General features: G+C 50.5%; 1 protein-coding gene across 1 annotated transcript in view; it reads right to left on the bottom strand.

Annotated features, from left to right (window-relative positions):
• The window catches only part of LOC149432873 (voltage-gated inwardly rectifying potassium channel KCNH2-like), a gene marked incomplete at its 3' end in the record, with an annotated part of 209,168 nt that overhangs the window by 92,070 nt on the left and 94,967 nt on the right, over positions 1–22,131 (bottom strand). The window contains exon 5 of the mRNA XM_089664849.1: positions 6,973–7,187. Coding sequence (XP_089520975.1) covers positions 6,973–7,187 — 215 coding nt within the window. The remainder of the gene's footprint in view (positions 1–6,972; positions 7,188–22,131) is intronic.

The following is a 22,131-nucleotide window of genomic DNA, read 5'->3' as shown; positions in this document are numbered from 1 at the left end:
CAGTCACACTCCAAAATCCACTATGGTGAAGACCAAAGAGCTGTCGAAGGACACCAGAAACAAAATTGTAGACCTGCACCAGGCTGGGAAGACTGAATCTGCAATAGGCAAGCAGCTTGGTGTGAACAAATCAACTGTGGGAGCAATAATTAGAAAATGGAAGACATACAAGACCACTGATAATCTCCCTCGATCTGGGGCTCCACGCAAGATCTCACCCCGTGGGGTCAAAATGATCACAAGAACGGTGAGCAAAAATCCCAGGACCACACGGGGGGACCTAGTGAGTGATCTGCAGAGAGCTGGGACCAACGTAACAAAGGCTACCATCAGTAACACACTACGCCGCCAGGGACTCAGATCCTGCAGTGCCAGACGTGTCCCCCTGCTTAAGCCAGTACATGTCCGGGGCCCGTCTGAAGTTTGCTAGAGAGCATTTGGATGATCCAGAAGAGGATTGGGAGAATGTCATATGGTCAGATGAAACCAAAATAGAACTGTCTGGTAGAAACACAACTCGTCGTGTTTGGAGGAGAGAGAATGCTGAGTTGCATCCAAAGAACACCATACCTACTGTGAAGCATGGGGGTGGCAACATCCTGCTTTGGGGCTGTTTCTCCGCAAAGGGACCAGGACGACTGATCCATGTACAGGACAAAATGAATGGGGCCATGTATCGTGAGATTTTGAGTGCAAACCTCCTTCCATCAGCAAGGGCATTGAAGATGAAACGTGGCTGGGTCCTACAACATGACAATGATCCCAAACATACCGCCCGGGCAACGAAGGAGTGGCTTCGTAAGAAGCATTTCAAGGTCCTGGAGTGGCCTAGCCAGTCTCCAGATCTCAACCCCATAGAAAACCTTTGGAGGGAGTTGAAAGTCCGTGTTGCCCAGCGACAGCCCCAAAACATCACTGCTCTAGAGGAGATCTGCATGGAGGAGGAGATCTGCATGGAGGATGGGCCAACATACCAGCAACAGTGTGTGCCAACCTTGTGAAGACTTCCAGGAAACGTCTGACCTCTGTCATTGCCAACAAAGGATATATAACAAAGTATTGACATGAACTTTTCATATTCACCAAATACTTATTTTCCACCATAATTTGCAAATAAATTCTTTCCAGATCAGCCAATGTGATTGTCTGGATTTGTTTTCTCATTTTGTCTCTCATAGTTGAGGTCTCCCTATGATGCCAATTACAGGCCTCTCTCATCTTTGTAAGTGGGAGAACTTGTACAATTGGTGGGGACTAAATACTTTTTTGCCCCACTGTATGTGAGATCAAAGGCTCCATTTATTGGGAAAAAAAGAACTTTTAATCATTTTTAATGGAAAAAGCTGCAATATTATTGGGTACGGTGCCCCCCCACAACACTTTTACTAAGATCACAAACCAACAGGATAGTGTCCAATCAGAAACCAACATGGTGGTCTCCAATCAAATATCGACATGGCGAGCTCCCATCATAATTCAACATGGTGGTCTTCAAAAAGTAGGAGCAATCCAAAACTGAAATTAAATTACCATCTGGAATTATCAGTGGGGAATTATTTGCGGGGAATTATTAGCGGGGAATTATTTACAGGGAAGATACGATCTTACTAACATGGAGAATCCATTAGTCACAGACGTCCGCGCGTATTCCATTTGCCATTAAACCATTATGACATCAGTGACTCGGCGTTCCTTCTAGACAGACAAATCCTTGAAACTTGGACAACAGAACAGCGGCACCTTATTAATTTATACGGCGAGTCATTAATCACTCTCACAAACGAGCCCTGAACTCTGAGAATCCATCTTCATTGAGAGAACCTTGAAGAGAACATCGCTTTCCCCATCTCGGAGAAGTATCGGGAGACGGCACTTTCATCCAAATCAAATCATTTCCTGCCGCAGCAAACGCCCCGCGGTCTGTTTGGCAGAATCTGCTTCCCCAAAGGGAACTTTGCTCATAAATCTTTCTGTACTATATTCCAGAGATGTAATGTTCACGTTTCTTCCTTGTGTTTATTTTATGTCGAAGTAATTCAAAACTTCAACATACAGAAAAAAAAAAAACAATAGGTAGTGAATGTATTATACAAGTAATATTGTGTTGGAAAGTCCATCCACTAAGGGAAGATACAATATTTATACCTCACAAAACACAAGACTTTCAATCTGTCGGCAACACTGGGCCAAGGTCACCACAGAGGAAACATCTACCCTGTGCGCCCTCTCTTTGTTCTTTCCTCATTCAGTATATTTGGATTCCCCCGGTCTGTTGAGGGCAGCAAGGTGTCCATGTTCCAGGACATTCTTAACCACTTGCCTACCGGGCACTTCTACCCCCTTCCTGCCTACCGGGCACTTCTACCCCCTTCCTGCCTACAGGGCACTTCTACCCCCTTCCTGCCTACAGGACACTTCTACCCCCTTCCTGCCTACAGGACACTTCTACCCCCTTCCTGCCTACAGGACACTTCTACCCCCTTCCTGCCTACAGGGCACTTCTACCCCCTTCCTGCCTACAGGACACTTCTACCCCCTTCCTGCCTACAGGGCACTTCTACCCCCTTCCTGCCTACAGGGCACTTCTACCCCCTTCCTGCCTACAGGACACTTCTACCCCCTTCCTGCCTACAGGACACTTCTACCCCCTTCCTGCCTACAGGACACTTCTACCCCCTTCCTGCCCACCGGACACTTCTACCCCCTTCCTGCCTACAGGACACTTCTACCCCCTTCCTGCCTACCGGACACTTCTACCCCCTTCCTGCCTACAGGGCACTTCTACCCCCTTCCTGCCTACAGGGCACTTCTACCCCCTTCCTGCCTACAGGACACTTCTACCCCCTTCCTGCCTACAGGACACTTCTACCCCCTTCCTGCCTACAGGGCACTTCTACCCCCTTCCTGCCTACCAGGCACTTCTACCCCCTTCCTGCCTACAGGACACTTCTACCCCCTTCCTGCCTACAGGACACTTCTACCCCCTTCCTGCCTACAGGACACTTCTACCCCCTTCCTGCCTACAGGACACTTCTACCCCCTTCCTGCCTACAGGACACTTCTACCCCCTTCCCGCCTACAGGACACTTCTACCCCCTTCCCGCCTACAGGGCACTTCTACCCCCTTCCTTACCAGGCCAATTTTCAGCTTTCAGCGCTGTCGCACTTTGATTGACAATTGCGCGGTCATGCAACATTGTACCTATATGAAATTTTGATCATTTTTTTCTCACAAATAGAGCTTTCTTTTGGTGGTATTTAATCCCCGCTGGGCACTTTACTTTTTGCGCTATAAATAAAAAAAGTGCAAAAAATTTGAAAAAAAAAAAAAAGTTTATTTGTTTCTTTTATAAAATTTTTCAAACAGGTATTTTTTTTCCTTCACTGATGTGCGTTGAAGAGGCAGCACTGATGGGCACTGATAGGTGGCACTGATGGGCACTGATAGGCAGCACTAAAGGGCACTGATAGGCAGTACTAATGAGGTGTCACGGATAGGCGGCACTGATATGCAGCACTGATAGGCGGCACTGATATGCAGCACTGATAGGCGGCACTGATATGTGACACTGATGATGGGTACTGATAGACGGCACTGACTGGCATCACTGCTGGGCACTGACTGGCGGCACTGACTGGCACAACCCCTGGGCACTGACTGGTGGCACTGACTGGCAGCACTGCTGGGCTGCACTGGTGGGTGGCACTGGTGGGCAGCACTGGTGGGTGGGCACAGGTGGGTGGCACTGGTGGGCACAGGTGGGTGGGCACAGGAGGGTGGCACTGCTGGGCACATGTAGGTGGCACTGCTGGGCACAGGTGGGGGCACTGCTGGGCACAGGTGGGGGCACTGCTGGGCACAGGTGGGTGCACTGCTGGGCACGGGTGGGTGGAGCTAGTGGGCGCACTGCTGGGCGGAACTTGCGGGTGTCACTGCTGGGCACCGATCATCAGGGCACTGATCATCAGTGCCCTGATGATCGGTGCCGATCCCCGCTCTGACAACTGCCGGTTCTCGGCAGTACTTTCCTCACGATCTGACAGCATGAGGAAAGTGCAGCCGAGAACCGGCACTTGCATTTCCCTCTGATCAGCGTGTCATTGGACACCGCTGATCACGTGGTAAAAGGCCGCTGTGATTGGCCTTTTACCACATCACGTGATCAGCTGTGTCCGTAGGACACAGCGTTCACGGAGATTCGCCGGGTGCGAGCCCCCTGGGGCGCGCAGGAGAGCGCGTTCTGGGAGGACGTCATATGACGTCCACCCAGAACTGGCCGGCCGCGGTGAAGCCGTCATTCAGCTATCTGCGGTCGGCAGGTAGTTAATGTGGTTGCAGCATCGAGTCCATCCCCAACCGCAGGAGCATTTGTGTTTGCTGGCTCATCTACCAAACCTATAATGATGGCATGCTGCTATCACCATCCACTGAAACTGGTAGAATTATCTGCCCTTTAGGACATTAGATGCCTTGTCCACTTGCCCAAACAAATTCCCCAGAGACACCATGTGAACCGTCATCTACCATTATCCAACATGGTAACCATCGTGACCAAACACTGAACTCCCACCATCACTCAACCGAGAAGATTCCATTGCAATATGCATGAATCAACAGTACAGACGCCTCTGGAACAGCTTTCTGCAGACCACATTGATTCAATCAAGAAACTGTTAAAAATGAGTTTTGACCAATTAGCATTATCCAACAATAAAACGACAATGTACATAACATTATCCACCTGAGATGCCACTAAATGTGTGACACAGTCAGTAAGAAATGTTCTCAATATTCAATTCTGACAAATCAAGACAGTGATCACCATTATTCAATATTGTCCAACCAGAAGTTCTCAGCACCATTTAGTACTGTCCAACAAGAGAAGTTCTCAGCAACACTCATACTGTCCAACCAACAGAAGGTCTCTGCACCACCATTCCATACAGTTCAACCAAGTGAAGTGCTTGACATCACTCAACAGTCTCCAACCAAGGAAAGGGCTCAGCACCACTTAACACTGTCAAACCAGGCAGAGGTCTCAGCACCACTTAACACTGTCAAACCAGGCAGAGGTCTCAGCACCATTCAATATTGTCCAACCAGGAAATGTTCTCAGCACCACTCAAAACTGTCCAACCAAGGAAAGAGCTCAGCACCACTCAAAACTGTCCAACCAAGGAAAGAGCTCAGCACCACTCAAAACTGTCCAACCAAGAGAAGAGCTCAGCACCACTCAAAACCGTCCAACCAAGGAAAGAGCTCAGCACCACTCAAAACTGTCCAACCAAGAGAAGATCTCAGCACCACTCAACACTGTCCAACCAGGAAAAGTTCTCAGCACCATTCAATATTGTCCACCCAAAGAGAAGGTCTCAGCACCATTCAATACTGTCCAACCAAGGAAAGGGCTCAGCATGAGACCTCAACATGGTCTAACCAAGGGAAGGGATCAGCACCACTCAGCACTGTTACAACAAGAGAAGGTCTCAACTCCATTCAATACTGTCCAACTAGGAGAAGATCTCCACATCATCCAGTACTGTCTAACCAAGGGAAGCTCTCAGCACCACCTAATACTGTCTGACCCAGAGCAAGTCTCAGCACCACTCAATGCTGTCCAACCAACAGAAGGTCTCTGCATCACCAGTCCATACTGTCCAACAAAATAAAGTGCTTGGCACCACCCAACACTATCCAACCAAATAAAGGGCTCAGCACCACTCAACACTGTCCAACCAAGAGGAGGTCTCAGCACCATTTAATATTGTCCAACCTGGAGAAGTTCTCAGCACCATTCAATACTGTACAACCAGGAGACGTTCTTAGCACCATTCAATACTGTCCAACCAAGAGAAGGTCTCAGCACCATTCAATACTGTCAACCAAGGAAAGGACTCAACACCACTCAACACCGTCCAACCAAGAGAAGGGTCTGCAAAACTCCATACTGTCCAACCAAGGAAAGGGATCAGCACCACTCAGCACTGTTCAACCAAGAGGAGGTCTCTGTAACCCTCAATACTGTCCAAAAAAAGGGAAGGGATCAGCACCGCTCAGCACTGTCACAACAAAAGAAGGTCTCAACACCATTCAATACCATCCAACTTGTAGAAGGTCTCAGCATGATCCAGTACTGACTAACCAGGGGAAGGTCTTAGCATCACCTAATACTGTCTGATCCAGAGCAGGTCTCAGCACCATTCAATACTGTCCAACCAACAGAAATTCTCTGCACCACTCCATACTGTCCAACCAAGTGAAGTGCTATGCACCACTCAAAACTGTCCAACCAGGAGAAGTTCCCATCGCCATTCAACAACTTCCAATCAAGAGAAAATCTCAGCATCATGTAATACTGTCCAATAAAAGAGAAGGACTTAGCACTACTCAACACTGCCCAACCAAGGGAAGGGCCCAGCACCACTCAGTAATGTCCCACCAGGAGAAGGTCTCAACACCAATCAATACTCTCCAACTAGGAGAAGGTCTCAGCACCACTTAATACTGTCTAAGAGAAGGTCCCACTATTTGTACCTCTCGTGTGGAATTCTCCCAGTTGTCACCAGAACAAGTCTCCCTATAAGAAGATGGCTGCTGTAGATACACTTTGAGCTTAGTTTAGTTGTCATAATCTCTAGATCAGGGGTGTCAAACTGGCAGCCCTCCAGCTGTTGCAAAACCACAAGTCCCATCATGCCTCTGCCTTTGGGAGTCATGCTTGTCAATCTTGCAATGCCTCATGAGACTTGTAGTTTGGCAACAGCTGGAGGGCTGCCAGTTTGACACCCGTGTACTACAGTATGTCCTCAACTAACGTTTTAACTTTGACCTTCTCCTATTATCTTTGTTTTAAGCAAGATTTCCATAAATAAAGTGAAGGAAAAGATGAGAACGATCTGACAACACAAAGTTATTCGGTTATGTACATGCCAGCCGAACCCATAATTATAGAAGGAAGATCATCACCTTACCTGGGTGACTTTCTCCGTGACATTGTGAGTTCGGTCTTTCAGCTTGCTAGGAGCTATGATCTCCTTTTCATTGGAGGGTGAGGTGAGGAAGGAGTCTCCCTTAAAGTCCACAAAGTTCAGGGTGATCTGCGGGATCTTGCTAATTGTTCTGTACTTCATGAGATCCGAATCTGATGTAGAGTTTAAGAGATTCATTCGAACGTTGTTCATGGCACCTGCAGAGACAAAACTGGATGAATACTATTTACCGAAATGGCAACACGGTCATCACTAATCCCTCACGGTCTGTTCTTGGCCTCCAACATGGACCAGAAGTGACCACTGGACTCATTCAGAGAGATTCCCATCCTGTGGATCACATCTGTGAGGGACAACCCAATCACAGCAGCTATACTATTGATTGTGGAGCCACTACTGTGCACAAAATGAAGCTACAACCGACCCTACCACAATTGTCCGATAGGCCCCATCTTTTTTGGTTAAAAGCCGCTATGAATTTATTGCTCCTTTACTAGTTTCAGATGATTGGCAGACAAGCAGGATGGCCGATTGGGCCTTACGGATCAACGTGCTCTTAGAAGGTACCAGAGTCATTTCCCCACAGTCACCAACCAGACTCAAACTTTGGTCTGGTCTAATGATAAATTGGTGACTGTCGATATTTAAGGCCCCTCGTTGTACAGTATAAGACCCGTCGGGATTATCTTTTTGCTATATTTGAATATTTTTTTCTATCTTTGTTCCAACGGGGAGATTTACCTTCACTTTCTGTCTTGTAGACACTACTGCAAGTGACAGCAGACCATGTAGAAAGTGAGGGAAATCCACTCTAAAACACGAGGAAGAGGTGTCTCCGTTGGTCGATTTACCCTCTATTCCTGTTCTGATGACAACTCAAAATTTTTGGCTTTTCCATTACCTTCAGTCCCAACGATGACCAGGCCAAATAGAAAGGGTGAATCCCACCAGGAGGAGCAGAGACATCAAAAGAAACCGGACAATAACCCTCCCCTTCTCTATCCCAAACTAAAAATGAAAGTTTCAGCTTTAGATATATTTTAGGCTTGATTACTAAAACTCTTCCAGCCAGAGGATCAGGTAATACATTCAAAGTCTTCAGTACAGAGCGACGTCCAAGGAGCCTTCACCAAAACCGGCCAACTTTTCACCAAGCCTGGTTTCTATTGCAGCCCTGTGCTGGGAAGTCTCCTGATCTCTGTTGTTGGGTTTTGTGCGCTAGGACTCCACCTGTAATGGACCAGGAATTGCCTGCAATGGGCCAGAAACTGCCTGTAATGGGCCAGAAATTGACATCAATGGGCTAGAAACTGCCAGTAATGGGCCAGAAATTGCCAGTAATGGGCTAGGAATTGCCTGTAATGGACTGGGAATTGCCTGTAATTGGCCTGAAATCACCTGTAATGGGCCAGAAATTGCCAGTAATGGGCTAGGAATTGCCTGCAATGGACTGGGAATTGCCTGCAATGGACTGGGAATTTCCTGTAATTGGCCTGAAATCGCCTGTAATGGGCTGGGAATTGCCAGTAATGGACCAGAAATTGCCTGTAATGGGCCAGGAATTGCCTATAATGGGCCAAGAAATGCCAGTAATAGGCTAGAAATTACCTGTATTGGGCCAGGGATTGTCTGTAATGGACCAGAAATTGCCGGTAATGGGCTGGAAATTGCCAGTAATAGGCTACAATTTGTCTGTATTGGACTGGGAACTGCCCGTAATGGGCTGGGAATTTACCTGTTATAGGCTGGGAATTGCCGGTAATGGGCCAAAAATTGCCAGTAATGGGTTAGGAATTGTCTGAAATGAGCCAGGTATTGTCTGTAATGGGCTGAAAATTACTGGTAATGGGCTGGAAATCGTCTGTATTTGGCTGCGTATTCACCTGTAAGGGGCTAGGAATTGCCTGTAATGGGCCAGAAATTACCTGTAATGGGCTGGGAATTGACAGTAGTGGGCTAGAAATTGCTTGCGATGGGCCAGGAATTGACTGTAATGGGACAAAAATTGTCTGTAATGGACTATGGATTGTAGTGGGCAAGAAATGACCTGTATTGGGCTAGGAATTGCTTGCAAAGGGCCTGGGAGTTTGGCTGTAATGGCCCGGGATTGCCTGCAATGGGCCTGGGAGTTTGGCTGTAATGGTCCGGGATTGCCTGCAATGGGCCTGGGAGTTTGGCTGTAATGGCCCGGGATTGCCTGCAATGGGCCTGGGAGTTTGGCTGTAATGGCCCGGGATTGCCTGCAATGGGCCTGGGAGTTTGGCTGTAATGGCCCGGGATTGCCTGCAATGGGCCTGGGAGTTTGGCTGTAATGGTCCGGGATTGCCTGCAATGGGCCTGGGAGTTTGGCTGTAATGGTCCGGGATTGCCTGCAATGGGCCTGGGAGTTTGGCTGTAATGGCCCGGGATTGCCTGCAAAGGGCCTGGGAGTTTGGCTGTAATGGCCCGGGATTGCCTGCAATGGGCCTGGGAGTTTGGCTGTAATGGTCCGGGATTGCCTGCAATGGGCCTGGGAATTTGGCTGTAATGGTCCGGGATTGCCTGCAATGGGCCTGGGAGTTTGGCTGTAATGGTCCGGGATTGCCTGCAATGGGCCTGGGAGTTTGGCTGTAATGGCCCGGGATTGCCTGCAATGGGCTTGGGAGTTTGGCTGTAATGGCCTGGGATTGCCTGCAATGGGCCTGGGAATTTGGCTGTAATGGGCCGGGATTGCCTGCAATGGGCCTGGGAGTTTGGCTGTAATGGCCTGGGATTGCCTGCAATGGACCTGGGAATTTGGCTGTAATGGTCCAGGATTGCCTGCAATGGGCCTGAGAGTTTGGCTGTAATGGTCCGGGATTTCCTGCAATGGGCCTGGGAGTTTGGCTGTAATGGCCCGGGATTGCCTGCAATGGGCTTGGGAGTTTGGCTGTAATGGCCTGGGATTGCCTGCAATGGACCTGGGAATTTGGCTGTAATGGTCCAGGATTGCCTGCAATGGGCTTGGGAGTTTGGCTGTAATGGCCTGGGATTGCCTGCAATGGGCCTGGGAATTTGGCTGTAATGGGCCGGGATTGCCTGCAATGGGCCTGGGAGTTTGGCTGTAATGGCCTGGGATTGCCTGCAATGGGCCTGGGAATTTGGCTGTAATGGTCCAGGATTGCCTGCAATGGGCCTGAGAGTTTGGCTGTAATGGTCCGGGATTTCCTGCAATGGGCCTGGGAGTTTGGCTGTAATGGCCTGGGATTGCCTGCAATGGACCTGGGAATTTGGCTGTAATGGTCCAGGATTGCCTGCAATGGGCCTGGGAATTTGGCTGTAATGGTCCGGGATTGCCTGCAATGGGCCTGGGAGTTTGGCTGTAATGGCCCGAGATTGCCTGCAATGGGCTTGGGAGTTTGGCTGTAATGGCCTGGGATTGCCTGCAATGGACCTGGGAATTTGGCTGTAATGGCCTAGGATTGCCTGCAATGGACCTGGGAATTTGGCTGTAATGGTCCAGGATTGCCTGCAATGGGCCTGAGAGTTTGGCTGTAATGGTCCGGGATTGCCTGCAATGGGCCTGGGAATTTGGCTGTAATGGTCCGGGATTGCCTGCAATGGGCCTGGGAGTTTGGCTGTAATGGCCCGGGATTGCCTGCAATGGGCTTGGGAGTTTGGCTGTAATGGCCTGGGATTGCCTGCAATGGGCCTGGGAATTTGGCTGTAATGGGCCGGGATTGCCTGCAATGGGCCTGGGAGTTTGGCTGTAATGGCCTGGGATTGCCTGCAATGGACCTGGGAATTTGGCTGTAATGGTCCAGGATTGCCTGCAATGGGCCTGAGAGTTTGGCTGTAATGGTCCGGGATTTCCTGCAATGGGCCTGGGAGTTTGGCTGTAATGGCCCGGGATTGCCTGCAATGGGCTTGGGAGTTTGGCTGTAATGGCCTGGGATTGCCTGCAATGGACCTGGGAATTTGGCTGTAATGGTCCAGGATTGCCTGCAATGGGCCTGGGAATTTGGCTGTAATGGTCCGGGATTGCCTGCAATGGGCCTGGGAGTTTGGCTGTAATGGCCCGGGATTGCCTGCAATGGGCCTGGGAGTTTGGCTGTAATGGCCTGGGATTGCCTGCAATGGACCTGGGAATTTGGCTGTAATGGTCCGGGATTGCCTGCAATGGGCTTGGGAATTTGGCTGTAATGGCCTAGGATTGCCTGCAATGGACCTGGGAATTTGGCTGTAATGGGCCGGGATTGCCTGCAATGGGCCTGAGAGTTTGGCTGTAATGGTCCGGGATTGCCTGCAATGGGCCTGGGAGTTTGGCTGTAATGGTCCAGGATTGCCTGCAATGGGCCTGAGAGTTTGGCTGTAATGGTCCGGGATTGCCTGCAATGGGCCTGGGAGTTTGGCTGTAATGGTCCAGGATTGCCTGCAATGGGCCTGAGAGTTTGGCTGTAATGGTCCGGGATTGCCTGCAATGGGCTTGGGAATTTGGCTGTAATGGTCCAGGATTGCCTGCAATGGGCCTGAGAGTTTGGCTGTAATGGTCCGGGATTGCCTGCAATGGGCCTGGGAGTTTGGCTGTAATGGACCTGGGAATTTGGCTGTAATGGTCCAGGATTGCCTGCAATGGACCTGGGAATTTGGCTGTAATGGGCCAGTAATTTTCCTGTAATGTGGGAATGTTGGCTGTAATGGCCCTGGAGTGCCTGCAATGGGCCTGGGAATTAAATGCACTGGGTCCAGAATTTTTTTTACAATGGGCTGTGAATTTGGCTGTAATAGGCCCGGGATTGCCTATAAATGGGTCAGCAATGGCCTGTATTGGGTTTGGAGTTGGCTGCAATGGGACTATAATAGGTCCGGGTTTTATTGCGACGGAGCCGTAGAGCAAATACTACTAGAAATATTTCCTGAGAGGATATTTTTGAACCTTCGCCTGTTCGGGCCTCTTAACAGCGCCGGTCAAATCACAAACTGAAGTTATCACTCCAAACGCCCTGAGCACAATCTGTATGCCTCCACTTGAGTGACGCACCCAGGACCTGCCATGTGAATCAGCTCTCATCCATCCGGAAGGTGTTCTTAATGGATCAGATGATTCCAAAATATAAACAATTATCTGGCTGTGTCTATCCCTCATCCGGAACTTTCTATATGTCTGAAATGTGATCTCATTGTGTTAAGGTGGACCTCCATGGAGCTTCACAAGTCTGCAAGTCACAATTGGTGATGAGCATGTAGCACCTCCAGGGCAATGTGGTATGACCCCCAGGTGGCTCAGAGAGCAAGTCTGCAAATCACAATTGGTGATGAGCATGTAGCACCTCCAGGGCAATGTGGTATGACCCCCAGGTGGCTCAGAGAGCAAGTCTGCAAATCACAATTGGTGATGAGCATGTAGCACCTCCAGGGCAATGTGGTATGACCCCCAGGTGGCTCAGAGAGCAAGTCTGCAAATCACAATTGGTGATGAGCATGTAGCACCTCCAGGGCAATGTGGTATGACCCCCAGGTGGCTCAGAGAGCAAGTCTGCAAATCACAATTGGTGATGAGCATGCAACAATCCCTTACCCCGAGGGCCCTTAGGTGGATCAGGGAGCTAGTATTTTAACATCGCTGGGTGGGACAGTCAGTTGGGAGCCGGTCACATAAGTCTTTTTATACTTTATTTGATCAATAAACTTTAGGAGGGAAGGTAAGAGGGTGCAGGATACCCCAAAATGGCTCAATATCTCAGGCCTATCAACAACAAAACAGATGCTGGCTTCGATTTCTTGAGTAGCACTTCCCAGTAATGACGAAGCTGATGGTGACTTCAGTGCTTGAGTAGCAGCCTCCAAGATCCAGTAGATCCTTTAAGATGCTCTCTCTGGGCAACCACCTGCCTGCCTTTTCTACAGATGCTTCCTTTGGGTCTCCACGTTCCTCTGTTTTTTAGAGGTGTTCCACCTAGGTAGCCACCACCTTGCTTCTTCTAAAGCTGCTCCCTTTGCTCTCTCCACTTTCCTGCTTCTTCTAAATGTAGCACTACCCCCTTAAGGGTTGCTTAGTAATTTTTGTGTTCCCTGTCAATCTGGACCTCTCGTTGAAACCATTCCGCTGCTTCTAGAGATGCTTCTTCTGGGTATCCAGCATCCCGCTTCTTCTAGAGTAGCTCCCTCTGGGTATCCACCATCCCGCTTCTTCTAGAGATGCTCCCTCTTGATATCCACCATCCCGCTTCTTCTAAAGATGCTCCTTCTGGGTATCCACCATCCTGCTTCTTCTAGAGATGCTCCTTCTGGGTATCCACCATCCCGCTTCTTCTAGAGATGCTCCTTCTGAGTATCCACCATCCCGCTTCTTCTAGAGATGCTCCTTCTGGGTATCCACCATCCTGCTTCTTCTAGAGATGCTCCTTCTGGGTATCCACCATCCCGCTTCTTCTAGAGATGCTCCTTCTGAGTATCCACCATCCCGCTTCTTCTAGAGATGCTCCTTCTGGGTATCCACCATCCTGCTTCTTCTAGAGATGCTCCTTCTGGGTATCCACCAGCCCGCTTATTCTAGAGATGCTCCTTCTGAGTATCCAGCATCCCGCTTCTTCTAGAGTAGCTCCCTCTGGGTATCCACCATCCCGCTTCTTCTAAAGATGCTCCTTCTGGGTATCCACCATCCCGCTTCTTCTAGAGATGCTCCTTTTGGGTATCCACCATCCCATTTCTTCTAGAGAGGCTCCCTCTTGATATCCACCATGCCGCTTCTTCTAGAGATGCTCCTTCTGGGTATCCACCATCCCGCTTCTTCTAGAGATGCTCCTTCTGAGTATCCACCATCCCGCTTCTTCTAGAGATGCTTCCTCTGGGTATCCACCATCTCATTTTCCTTGGGCCTTGACTGGGGCTAGATCCGAGAAAGAAATCTCACTCTGGTACCCTCTGCAGGCCAAAGCCAAGAAGGGAAGGCAAAGTCCCTCATGGTGGCACCCTCACCAGGCAGCATCTTGGGAGGGAAAGAACCTTCTAGAAGATTGCTTCAAATATCTATCCTCCCCTAGGCTTACATCTCTGGAGTAAACCCCTCAGTGATTGGCCAAGGCAGATAAATTGTCAAGACCCGGGTCTGAATCTGCAAACTCTACGGTGTCTGGTGATGTCTCTTCTTGCTGAACCACCTGGGATTCTGGACAGCTCCCTGGACAATTCCCTTCTGATCTTGCCTTGGACCTTGTTTGCCTTGAACGTTGAATCCTATTGCTCCTCCCATGAACTTCCTATTAAAACCACGCCTTTTCACTTCCTGTGTGCTCTTCTCCAGCCAATATCTCGCTCTTGTCTCTCCCGTAGCTTCACTACCATGTTACTGACCTTTGGCTTGGTTACTGACCACTCTTTTCCTTGATCCCTACCTTCTATATCTGCTGCTGGTCTCCGGCTTGTTCACCTCTTGGTGGGATGTTCCTGAGGACTGCAGCCTGGTACTAACATGCAGCAAAACCCATCCCCACCATAAGGAGCTCTGGGGAATACCAGTTAGTGTGTAGACTCCGCACCTCGGGGCAGGCGCGGACTGACCATCTGGAAACTCGGGCACTGCCCGAGGGTCTGGGGTCAGTAGGGGGCCCCATGAGATGCCCCTGGTACCTCTCATAGGCTTTTCTGGGTGTGGTTTGAGTGTGGGCGAGGACACAGGGGCCCCATGATCCCCTATTGCCTGGGGGCCCCATGAGTTGTCAGTCCGCCCCTGCCTCGGGGTCCTCTGCCGCTGCAGGTGAGAACCTCTCGACTGCTCTATCCAACATCCAAGAACTGCACAGGCACCAGGATTGATGAGCCCACATCTTAGATGGTGACCCTGGATGATGCCTGAACAAGGATGGTGCTGCCCCTCTGGAGAGGAGATCAGATAAGGGGAGTCCATTGATCCCCCCATAAAAACCTGACTGGGGCTCTAACCTCTCACCTTCATAGAAAACTAGAAAAATAATCCATGGTATAAATTCTGACCAATTAGGTTGATGGGAACATGGAAAAGTCAGACCAATCAGAAGGCTCCGTCTCCTCGCCCAGTAGGAGTGGCTGAAGGGTTAATGATGGGAATCAGGTGATGAGACGGGATTGTGGAGGAACATGCCGGATAATCAGCTCAGCCAATCAGCTCAGCCGGTAATAGACTGGATTATCATCACCGAGGAGGAGGGTGGAGAGCCGTCCACCGAGGAGCACTGATTGGCTGCTGAAGTCATCATTGTGCCAGATCCTGGCTCCACCCCCACACTGAGGAGGAGGGTGGAGAGCCGTCCACTGAGGAGCACTGATTGGCTGCTGAGGTCATCATTGTGCCAGGTCCCAGCTCCACCCCCACCCTGAGGAAGAGGAGGAGGGTGGAGAGCCGTCCACTGAGGAGCACTGATTGGCTGCTGAGGTCATCATTGTGCCAGATCCTGGCTCCACCCCCACCCTGAGGAAGAGGAGGGTCGCCCAGGACTGGCCCTATGGACAGAACAGAACCGGCCCTACAGAGATCTCCATAGAGCCAATTATTAAAGGGGAACTCCGGACATAACAGAACCAGCCCTACGGGGACCTCCTGAAAGTCCCTCATTAAAGGGGAACTCCGGACATAACAGAACCAGCCCTACGGGGACCTCCTGAAAGTCCCTCATTAAAGGGGAACTCCGGACTTAACAGAACCAGCCCTTCGGGGACCTCCTGAAAGTCCCTCATTAAAGGGGAACTCCGGACATAACAGAACCAGCCCTTCGGGGACCTCCTGAAAGTCCCTCATTAAAGGGGAACTCCGGACATAACAGAACCAGCCCTTCGGGGACCTCCTGAAAGTCCCTCATTAAAGGGGAACTCCGGACATAATAGAACCAGCCCTACGGGGACCTCCTGAAAGTCGCTCATTAAAGGGGACCTCCTGAAAGTAACTCACTAAAGGGGAACTCCAAACATAACAGAACCAGCCCTTCGGGGACCTCCTGAAAGTCCCTCATTAAAGGGGAACTCCGGACATAACAGAACCAGCCCTTCGGGGACCTCCTGAAAGTCGCTCATTAAAGGGGACCTCCTGAAAGTAACTCACTAAAGGGGAACTCCAAACATAACAGAACCAGCCCTTCGGGGACCTCCTGAAAGTCCCTCATTAAAGGGGACCACCTGAAAGTCGCTCATTAAAGGGAAACTCCGGATATAATAGAACCAACCCTACGAGGACCTCCTGAAAGTCACTCATTAAAGGGGAGCTCCTGAAAGTCACTCATTAAAGGGGAGCTCCTGAAAGTCACTCATTAAAGGGGAGCTCCTGAAAGTCACTCACTAAAGGGGAACTCAGGACATAATCGAACCAGCCCTACGGGGACCTCCTGAAAGTCCCTCATTAAAAGGGAACTCCGGACATAACAGAACCAGCCCTACGGGGACCTCCTGAAAGTCACTAATTAAAGTTCAACTCCGGATGAAACAGAACCCAACCGTTCCAATGGGGATACCACTGGTCTCATTAAAGGGGAACTCCGCAGAACCGCCCAGTCAGTGAAGTCACAGGTCTCCTGAAAACCGTTCATTAAAGGGGAACTCCAGGCAAAACAGAAAACAACTTGGTATTTAAAGGGGACATCACGTGTCAGAGGTTTATCACGGGTAAGCAGGAGATGAAGCCTGGCTCCTCCAGAAGTTGTAGGGGTCCCCCAGGGGTTCTACTAGCTCCTTTAAGGTTTCTAGGGGTTCCTCCAGAGGTTCTAGGGGTCCTCCAGGGGATCTTGCAGAGGTTCTAGTGGTTCCTCCAGGAGTCTTCCAGGGGTTCTGGGAGCTCCTCCAGGAGTTGTAGGGGTCCTTCAGTGTCTCTAGTGGTTCCTTTAAGCTTTCTAGGGTTCCTCCAGGGGTTCTCCAAGGGATCTTTCAGGGGTTCCAGGGGCTCCTTAAGGGGTCCCCCAGGGGTTCTAGGTGTCCTCCAGGGGTTCTAGGAGTCCTCCAGGAAATCTTCCAGGGGTTCTAGTGGGTGTCCCTCCGGGAGTTGTAGGGGTCCCCCAGGGTCTCTAGTGGTTCCTTTAAAGTTTCTAGGGGTTCCTCTAGAGGTTCTAGGGGTACTCCAGAGGTTCTAATGATTCCTTTAGGGCTTCTAGGGGTTCCTCCAGGGGTTCTAGGGGTCCTCCAAGGGATCCTTCAGGGGTTCTAGGGGCTCCTCCAGGGGATCCTTCAGGGGTTCTAGAGATTTCTCCAGGGGTTCTAGGGGTCCTCCAGTGGTTCTATGGGTCCTCCAGGGGATCTTCCAGGGATTATAGTGGTTCTTCCAGGAGTTTTCCAGGGGTTCTAGGAGTTCCTCCAGGAGTTTTAGGGGTCTCCCAGGGGCTCTAGTGGTTCCTTTAAGGTTTCTAGGGGTCCCTCCAGGGGTTCTAGGGGTACTCCAGGGGTTCTAATGCTTCCTTTAGGGTTTCTAGGGTTCTTCCAGGGTTTCTAGGTGTCCTCCAGGGGATCCTTCCAGGGTTCTAAAGGCTCCCCCAAGGGTCCTCCAGAGGATCTTCCAGGGGTTCAAAGGATTCCTGTATGGGTTTTAGGGGTCCTCCGGGGGTTCTAAGGGTTCCTCTAAATGTGTCTGACTGACCTCCCATCTGATGGCTCCACCATAGTTCAGGGTCCAATGTCATTGGTACGACCAGCAGGATGACACCTCCTGGCCCGGTTTATAGGAACAGGTTCTCCAAGCTGCCCATGTGGCCCCCAGCCCGGGTCGGCCACCTTCCCTCCATGTGGTGATGGAGAATGTACGCGGTATTGAACCCAGAACGTCAGATATTGCAGCTTACTGATCATCAGACGTGGCGGCTGCATTCCTTTTCCTTTTCCGGACTTTTCCCCCTCTGTTCTCACCTGGTGATCTGGCCAGTGACACACAAAGGAGCACAGGGGGGCACCTTTAGGCAGCAGCATTGTCAGTCTGGGGGGAGGGGAGTGTTGCATGGACTGGCAGATTTAGATACACTAACAAATGGAAGCGGAACCCCGGCTCACACTTTATGATCCGTTACAGCAAACAGACTTACTGGCTGGATCGTCAGGTGAAAATAAAGGAAAGAAAGCATAAAAAAGAAAATGAATGCAGCCGTCACATCTAAGAAATGGTGAGCTGCCATATAATAAATGAATCCTTCGGGTGTAATACCGCCTTCAGGTCAACAGGGGCCGCTTATGTCTCCGCTTTGTATGTTAGAGAGGACTCCGATGTAAGGGAGGACCCTGATGGGACACTGATGTAAGGGGGACTCCAGGGGGCACATTGATGTAAGGGAGGACCCTGGTGGGCACATTGATGTAAGGGGGGACTCCGATGGGCACATTGATGTAAGGGGGACTCCGATGGGCACATTGATGTAAGAGGGGACTCCGATGGGCACATTGATGTAAGGGGGACTCCGATGGGCACATTGATGTAAGGGAGGACCCTGGTGGGCACATTGATGTAAGGGGTACTCCAGGGGGCACATTGCTGTAAGGGGGGACTCCGGTGGGCACACTGATGTAAGGGGGGACTCAGATGGGCACATTGATGTAAGGGGGGACTCCGATGGGCACATTGATGTAAGAGGGGACTCCGATGGGCACATTGATGTAAGGGGGACTCCGATGGGCACATTGATGTAAGAGGGGACTCCGATGGGCACATTGATGTAAGGGGGACTCCGATGGGCACACTGATGTAAGGGGGACTCCGATGGGCACATTGATGTAAGAGGGACCCTGATGGGCACATTGATGTAAGAGGGGACTCCGATGGGCACATTGATGTAAGGGGGACTCCGATGGGCACATTGATGTAAGGGGGACTCCGATGGGCACATTGATGTAAGAGGGGACTCCAATGGGCACATTGATGTAAGGGGGACTCTGGTGGGCACATTGATGTAAGGGGGGACTCTGATGGGGCAGTTGATGTAAGGGGGGACTCTACTGGGAACATTTATGTAAGGGGGACCTTGAAGTGGACCCTGATGTAAGGGGGACTCTGATGGGGAAGTTGATGGAAGGGGGGACTTGGATGGGAACTCTGCTAGAACCCTGATGTGATGGGACCTGCAAATATTTGTAAAATATAGGATGTTACCCTCGTACAGAAAAGTTTGGAGACCCCCCGCTCTAGAACATTGAGAGTTCTGCTCTTGGGATGGTCTATAGGAACAATCTAGGACGTTAGGAGTTCCCTTGCTGCTCAGCTCTACAGGAACAATCTAGACCCGGGCTGTCAAACTGGCGGCCCTCCAGCTGTTGCGATACTACAAGTCCCATCATGCCTCTGCCTTTGGGAGTCACGCTTGTAACTGTCAATCTTGCAATGCCTCATGGGACTTGTTGTTCGGCAACAGCTGGAGGGCCACCAGTGACACCCGTGATCTAGAGCATCAAGAATTCCCTTCCTGGTCTATAGGAACAATCTAGGGCCATGAGTTTCCTTCATGGTCTGCGCTAAAGGAACAATCTAGAATGTTGAAAGTTCCCCTCTTGGTCAGGACTACAAGAAAAATCTAGAATGTTGAAAGTTCTCCTCCTGGTCTAGAGGAACAATCTAGAATGTTGAAAGTTCTCCTCCTGGTCTAGAGGAACAATCTAGAATGTTGAAAGTTCTCCTCCTGGTCTAGAGAAACAATCTAGGGCAAGGAGTTTCCCTCATGGTATGGTCTATAGGAACAATCTAGAATGTTGAAAGTTCCCCTCCTGGTCAGGTCTGTAGGAACAAACTAGAGCATTGAGAGTTCCCCCTCTTGTCTATAGGAACAATCTAGGTTCAAGACTTTCCCTCATGGTCTGGCTTATAGGAATAATCTAGAGTCTTAAGAGTTCCCATCAGGCCTAATCTATAGGACGAATCTAGAACATTGAGAGTTCCCCTCATGTCCTGATCTATATGAACAATCTAGAACAGTAAGATTTCTCCTCCTGGCTTGATCTATAGGAACAATCTAGAGCATTGAGCGCTCCCATCATGGCCTAATCTACAAGATGAATCTAGAACGTTGAGAGTTCCCGTCAAGGTCTAATCTGTAGGACGAATCTAGAATGTTGCGAGTTTCCCTCATGTCCTAATCTATAGGAACAATCTATAACATTGGGCATTCTCCTCATGTTCTGAGCTATAGGAACAATCTAGAACATTGGGCATTCTCCTTATGTCCTAATCTATAGCAAGAATCTAGAACATTGGGCATTCTCCTCATGTCCTGATCTATATGAGAATGTTGGGCATTCTCCTCATGTACTAATCTATAGGAACAATCTAGAATGTTGGGCATTCCCCTCATGTCCTGAGCTATCTGAACAATATAGAACATTAAGATTTTTCCTCCTGGCTTGGTCTATAGGAACAATCTAGAGCATTGAGCATTCCCATCATGGCCTAATCTACAAGACGAATCTAGAACATTGAGAGTTCCCCTCATGTCCTAATCTATAAGAACAATCTAGAACATTGGGCATTCTCCTCATGTCCTAATCTATAGGAAAAATCTAGAACGTTGGGCATTCCCCTCATGTCCTGATCTATAGGAACAATCTAGAACGTTGGGAAATCCCCTCATGTCCTGATCTATATGAACAATCTAGAACATCGGCCATTCTCCTCATGTCCTAATCTATAGGAACAATCTAGAACGTTGCCCATTCCCCTCATGTCCTGATCTATATGAACAATCTAGAACATTGGCCATTCTCCTCATGTTCTGAGCTATATTAACAATCTAGAACATTAAGATTTTTTTCTCCTGGCTTGACTGTATGTCCACCTCAACATCTCTGAAGTGGACTTACCTTTCACCAAACCATGGTGGGCTTCTGCCTATCTGAAGGATCATGATAGGGGTGGTGCGTGGTGGATGGTGAGTGGTGGGTGGTGAGTGGTGCATGGTGAGTGGTGGATGATGGGTGGTGAGTGGTGGGTGGTGCATGGTGAATGGTGGGTGGTGGATGGTGCGTGGTGGATGGTGGGTGGTGAGTGGTGGATGATGGGTGGTGAGTGGTGGGTGGTGAGTGGTGCATGGTGGATGGTGGGTGGTGGATGGTGGGTGGTGGATGGTGCGTGGTGGATGGTGGGTGGTGAGTGGTGGGTGGTGAGTGGTGCATGGTGAGCGGTGCATGGTGGGTGGTGAGTGGTGCATGGTGAGTGGTGGATGATGGGTGGTGAGTGGTGCGTGGTGGGTGGTGCATGGTGGATGGTGGGTGGTGCGTGGTGGATGGTGGGTGGTGAGTGGTGCATGGTGGATGGTGAGTGGTGGGTGGTGGATGGTGAGTGGTGGGTGGTGGATGGTGCGTGGTGGGTGGTGCATGGCAGGTGGTGGATGGTGAGTGGTGGGTGGTGAGTGGTGGATGGTGGGTGGTGAGTGGTGGATGGTGGGTGGTGGATGGTGAGTGGTGGGTGGTGAGTGGTGTGTGGTGGATGGTGGGTGGTGAGTGGTGGACGGTGAGTGGTGGGTGGTGGATGGTGGGTGGTGGATGGTGGGTGGTGAGTGGTGGATGATGGGTGGTGCGTGGTGGGTGGTGCGTGGTGGGTGGTGCATGGTGGATGGTAGGTGGTGGATGGTGAGTGGTGGATGGTGGGTGGTGGATGGTGAGTGGTGTATGGTGGATGGTCAGTGGTGGGTAGTGGATGGTGGGTGGTGGATGGTGAGTGGTGTGTGGTGAGTGGTGTGTGGTGGGTGGTGGATGGTCAGTGATGAGTGGTCGGTGGTGGGTGAGGGGTGGTGTATGGACAGTGGTTTGTGGTGGATGGTGAGTGGTGTGTGGTGGATGGTGGGTGATGAGTAGTGGGTGGTGAGTTGTGGGTGAGGGATGGTGGATGGTGGGTGGTGGATGGTCAGTGGTGGGTGGTGAATGGTGGGTGGTGGGTGAGGGGTGGTGGATGGTGGGTGGTGAGTGGTGAGTAGTGGATGGTGGGTGATGAGTAGTGGGTGGTGAGTTGTGGGTGAGGGGTGGTGGATGGTGGGTGGTGAGTGGTGCATGGTGGATGGTGAGTGGTGGGTGGTGGATGGTGAGTGGTGGGTGGTGGATGGTGCGTGGTGGGTGGTGCGTGGTGGATGGTGGGTGGTGCGTGGTGCATGGCAGGTGGTGGATGGTGAGTGGTGGGTGGTGAGTGGTGGATGGTGGGTGGTGAGTGGTGGATGGTGGGTGGTGGATGGTGAGTGGTGGGTGGTGAGTGGTGTGTGGTGGATG

The sequence above is a fragment of the Staurois parvus genome, unplaced genomic scaffold (genome assembly GCF_062004578.1).
Source record: "Staurois parvus isolate SC_StPar_1 unplaced genomic scaffold, SC_StPar_1.0 ptg002070l, whole genome shotgun sequence".
Classification (NCBI taxonomy): Eukaryota; Metazoa; Chordata; class Amphibia; order Anura; family Ranidae; genus Staurois; species Staurois parvus.
The sequence above is the reverse complement of the archived record's forward strand: the minus strand, read 5'-3'. Positions and strand labels throughout refer to the sequence as shown.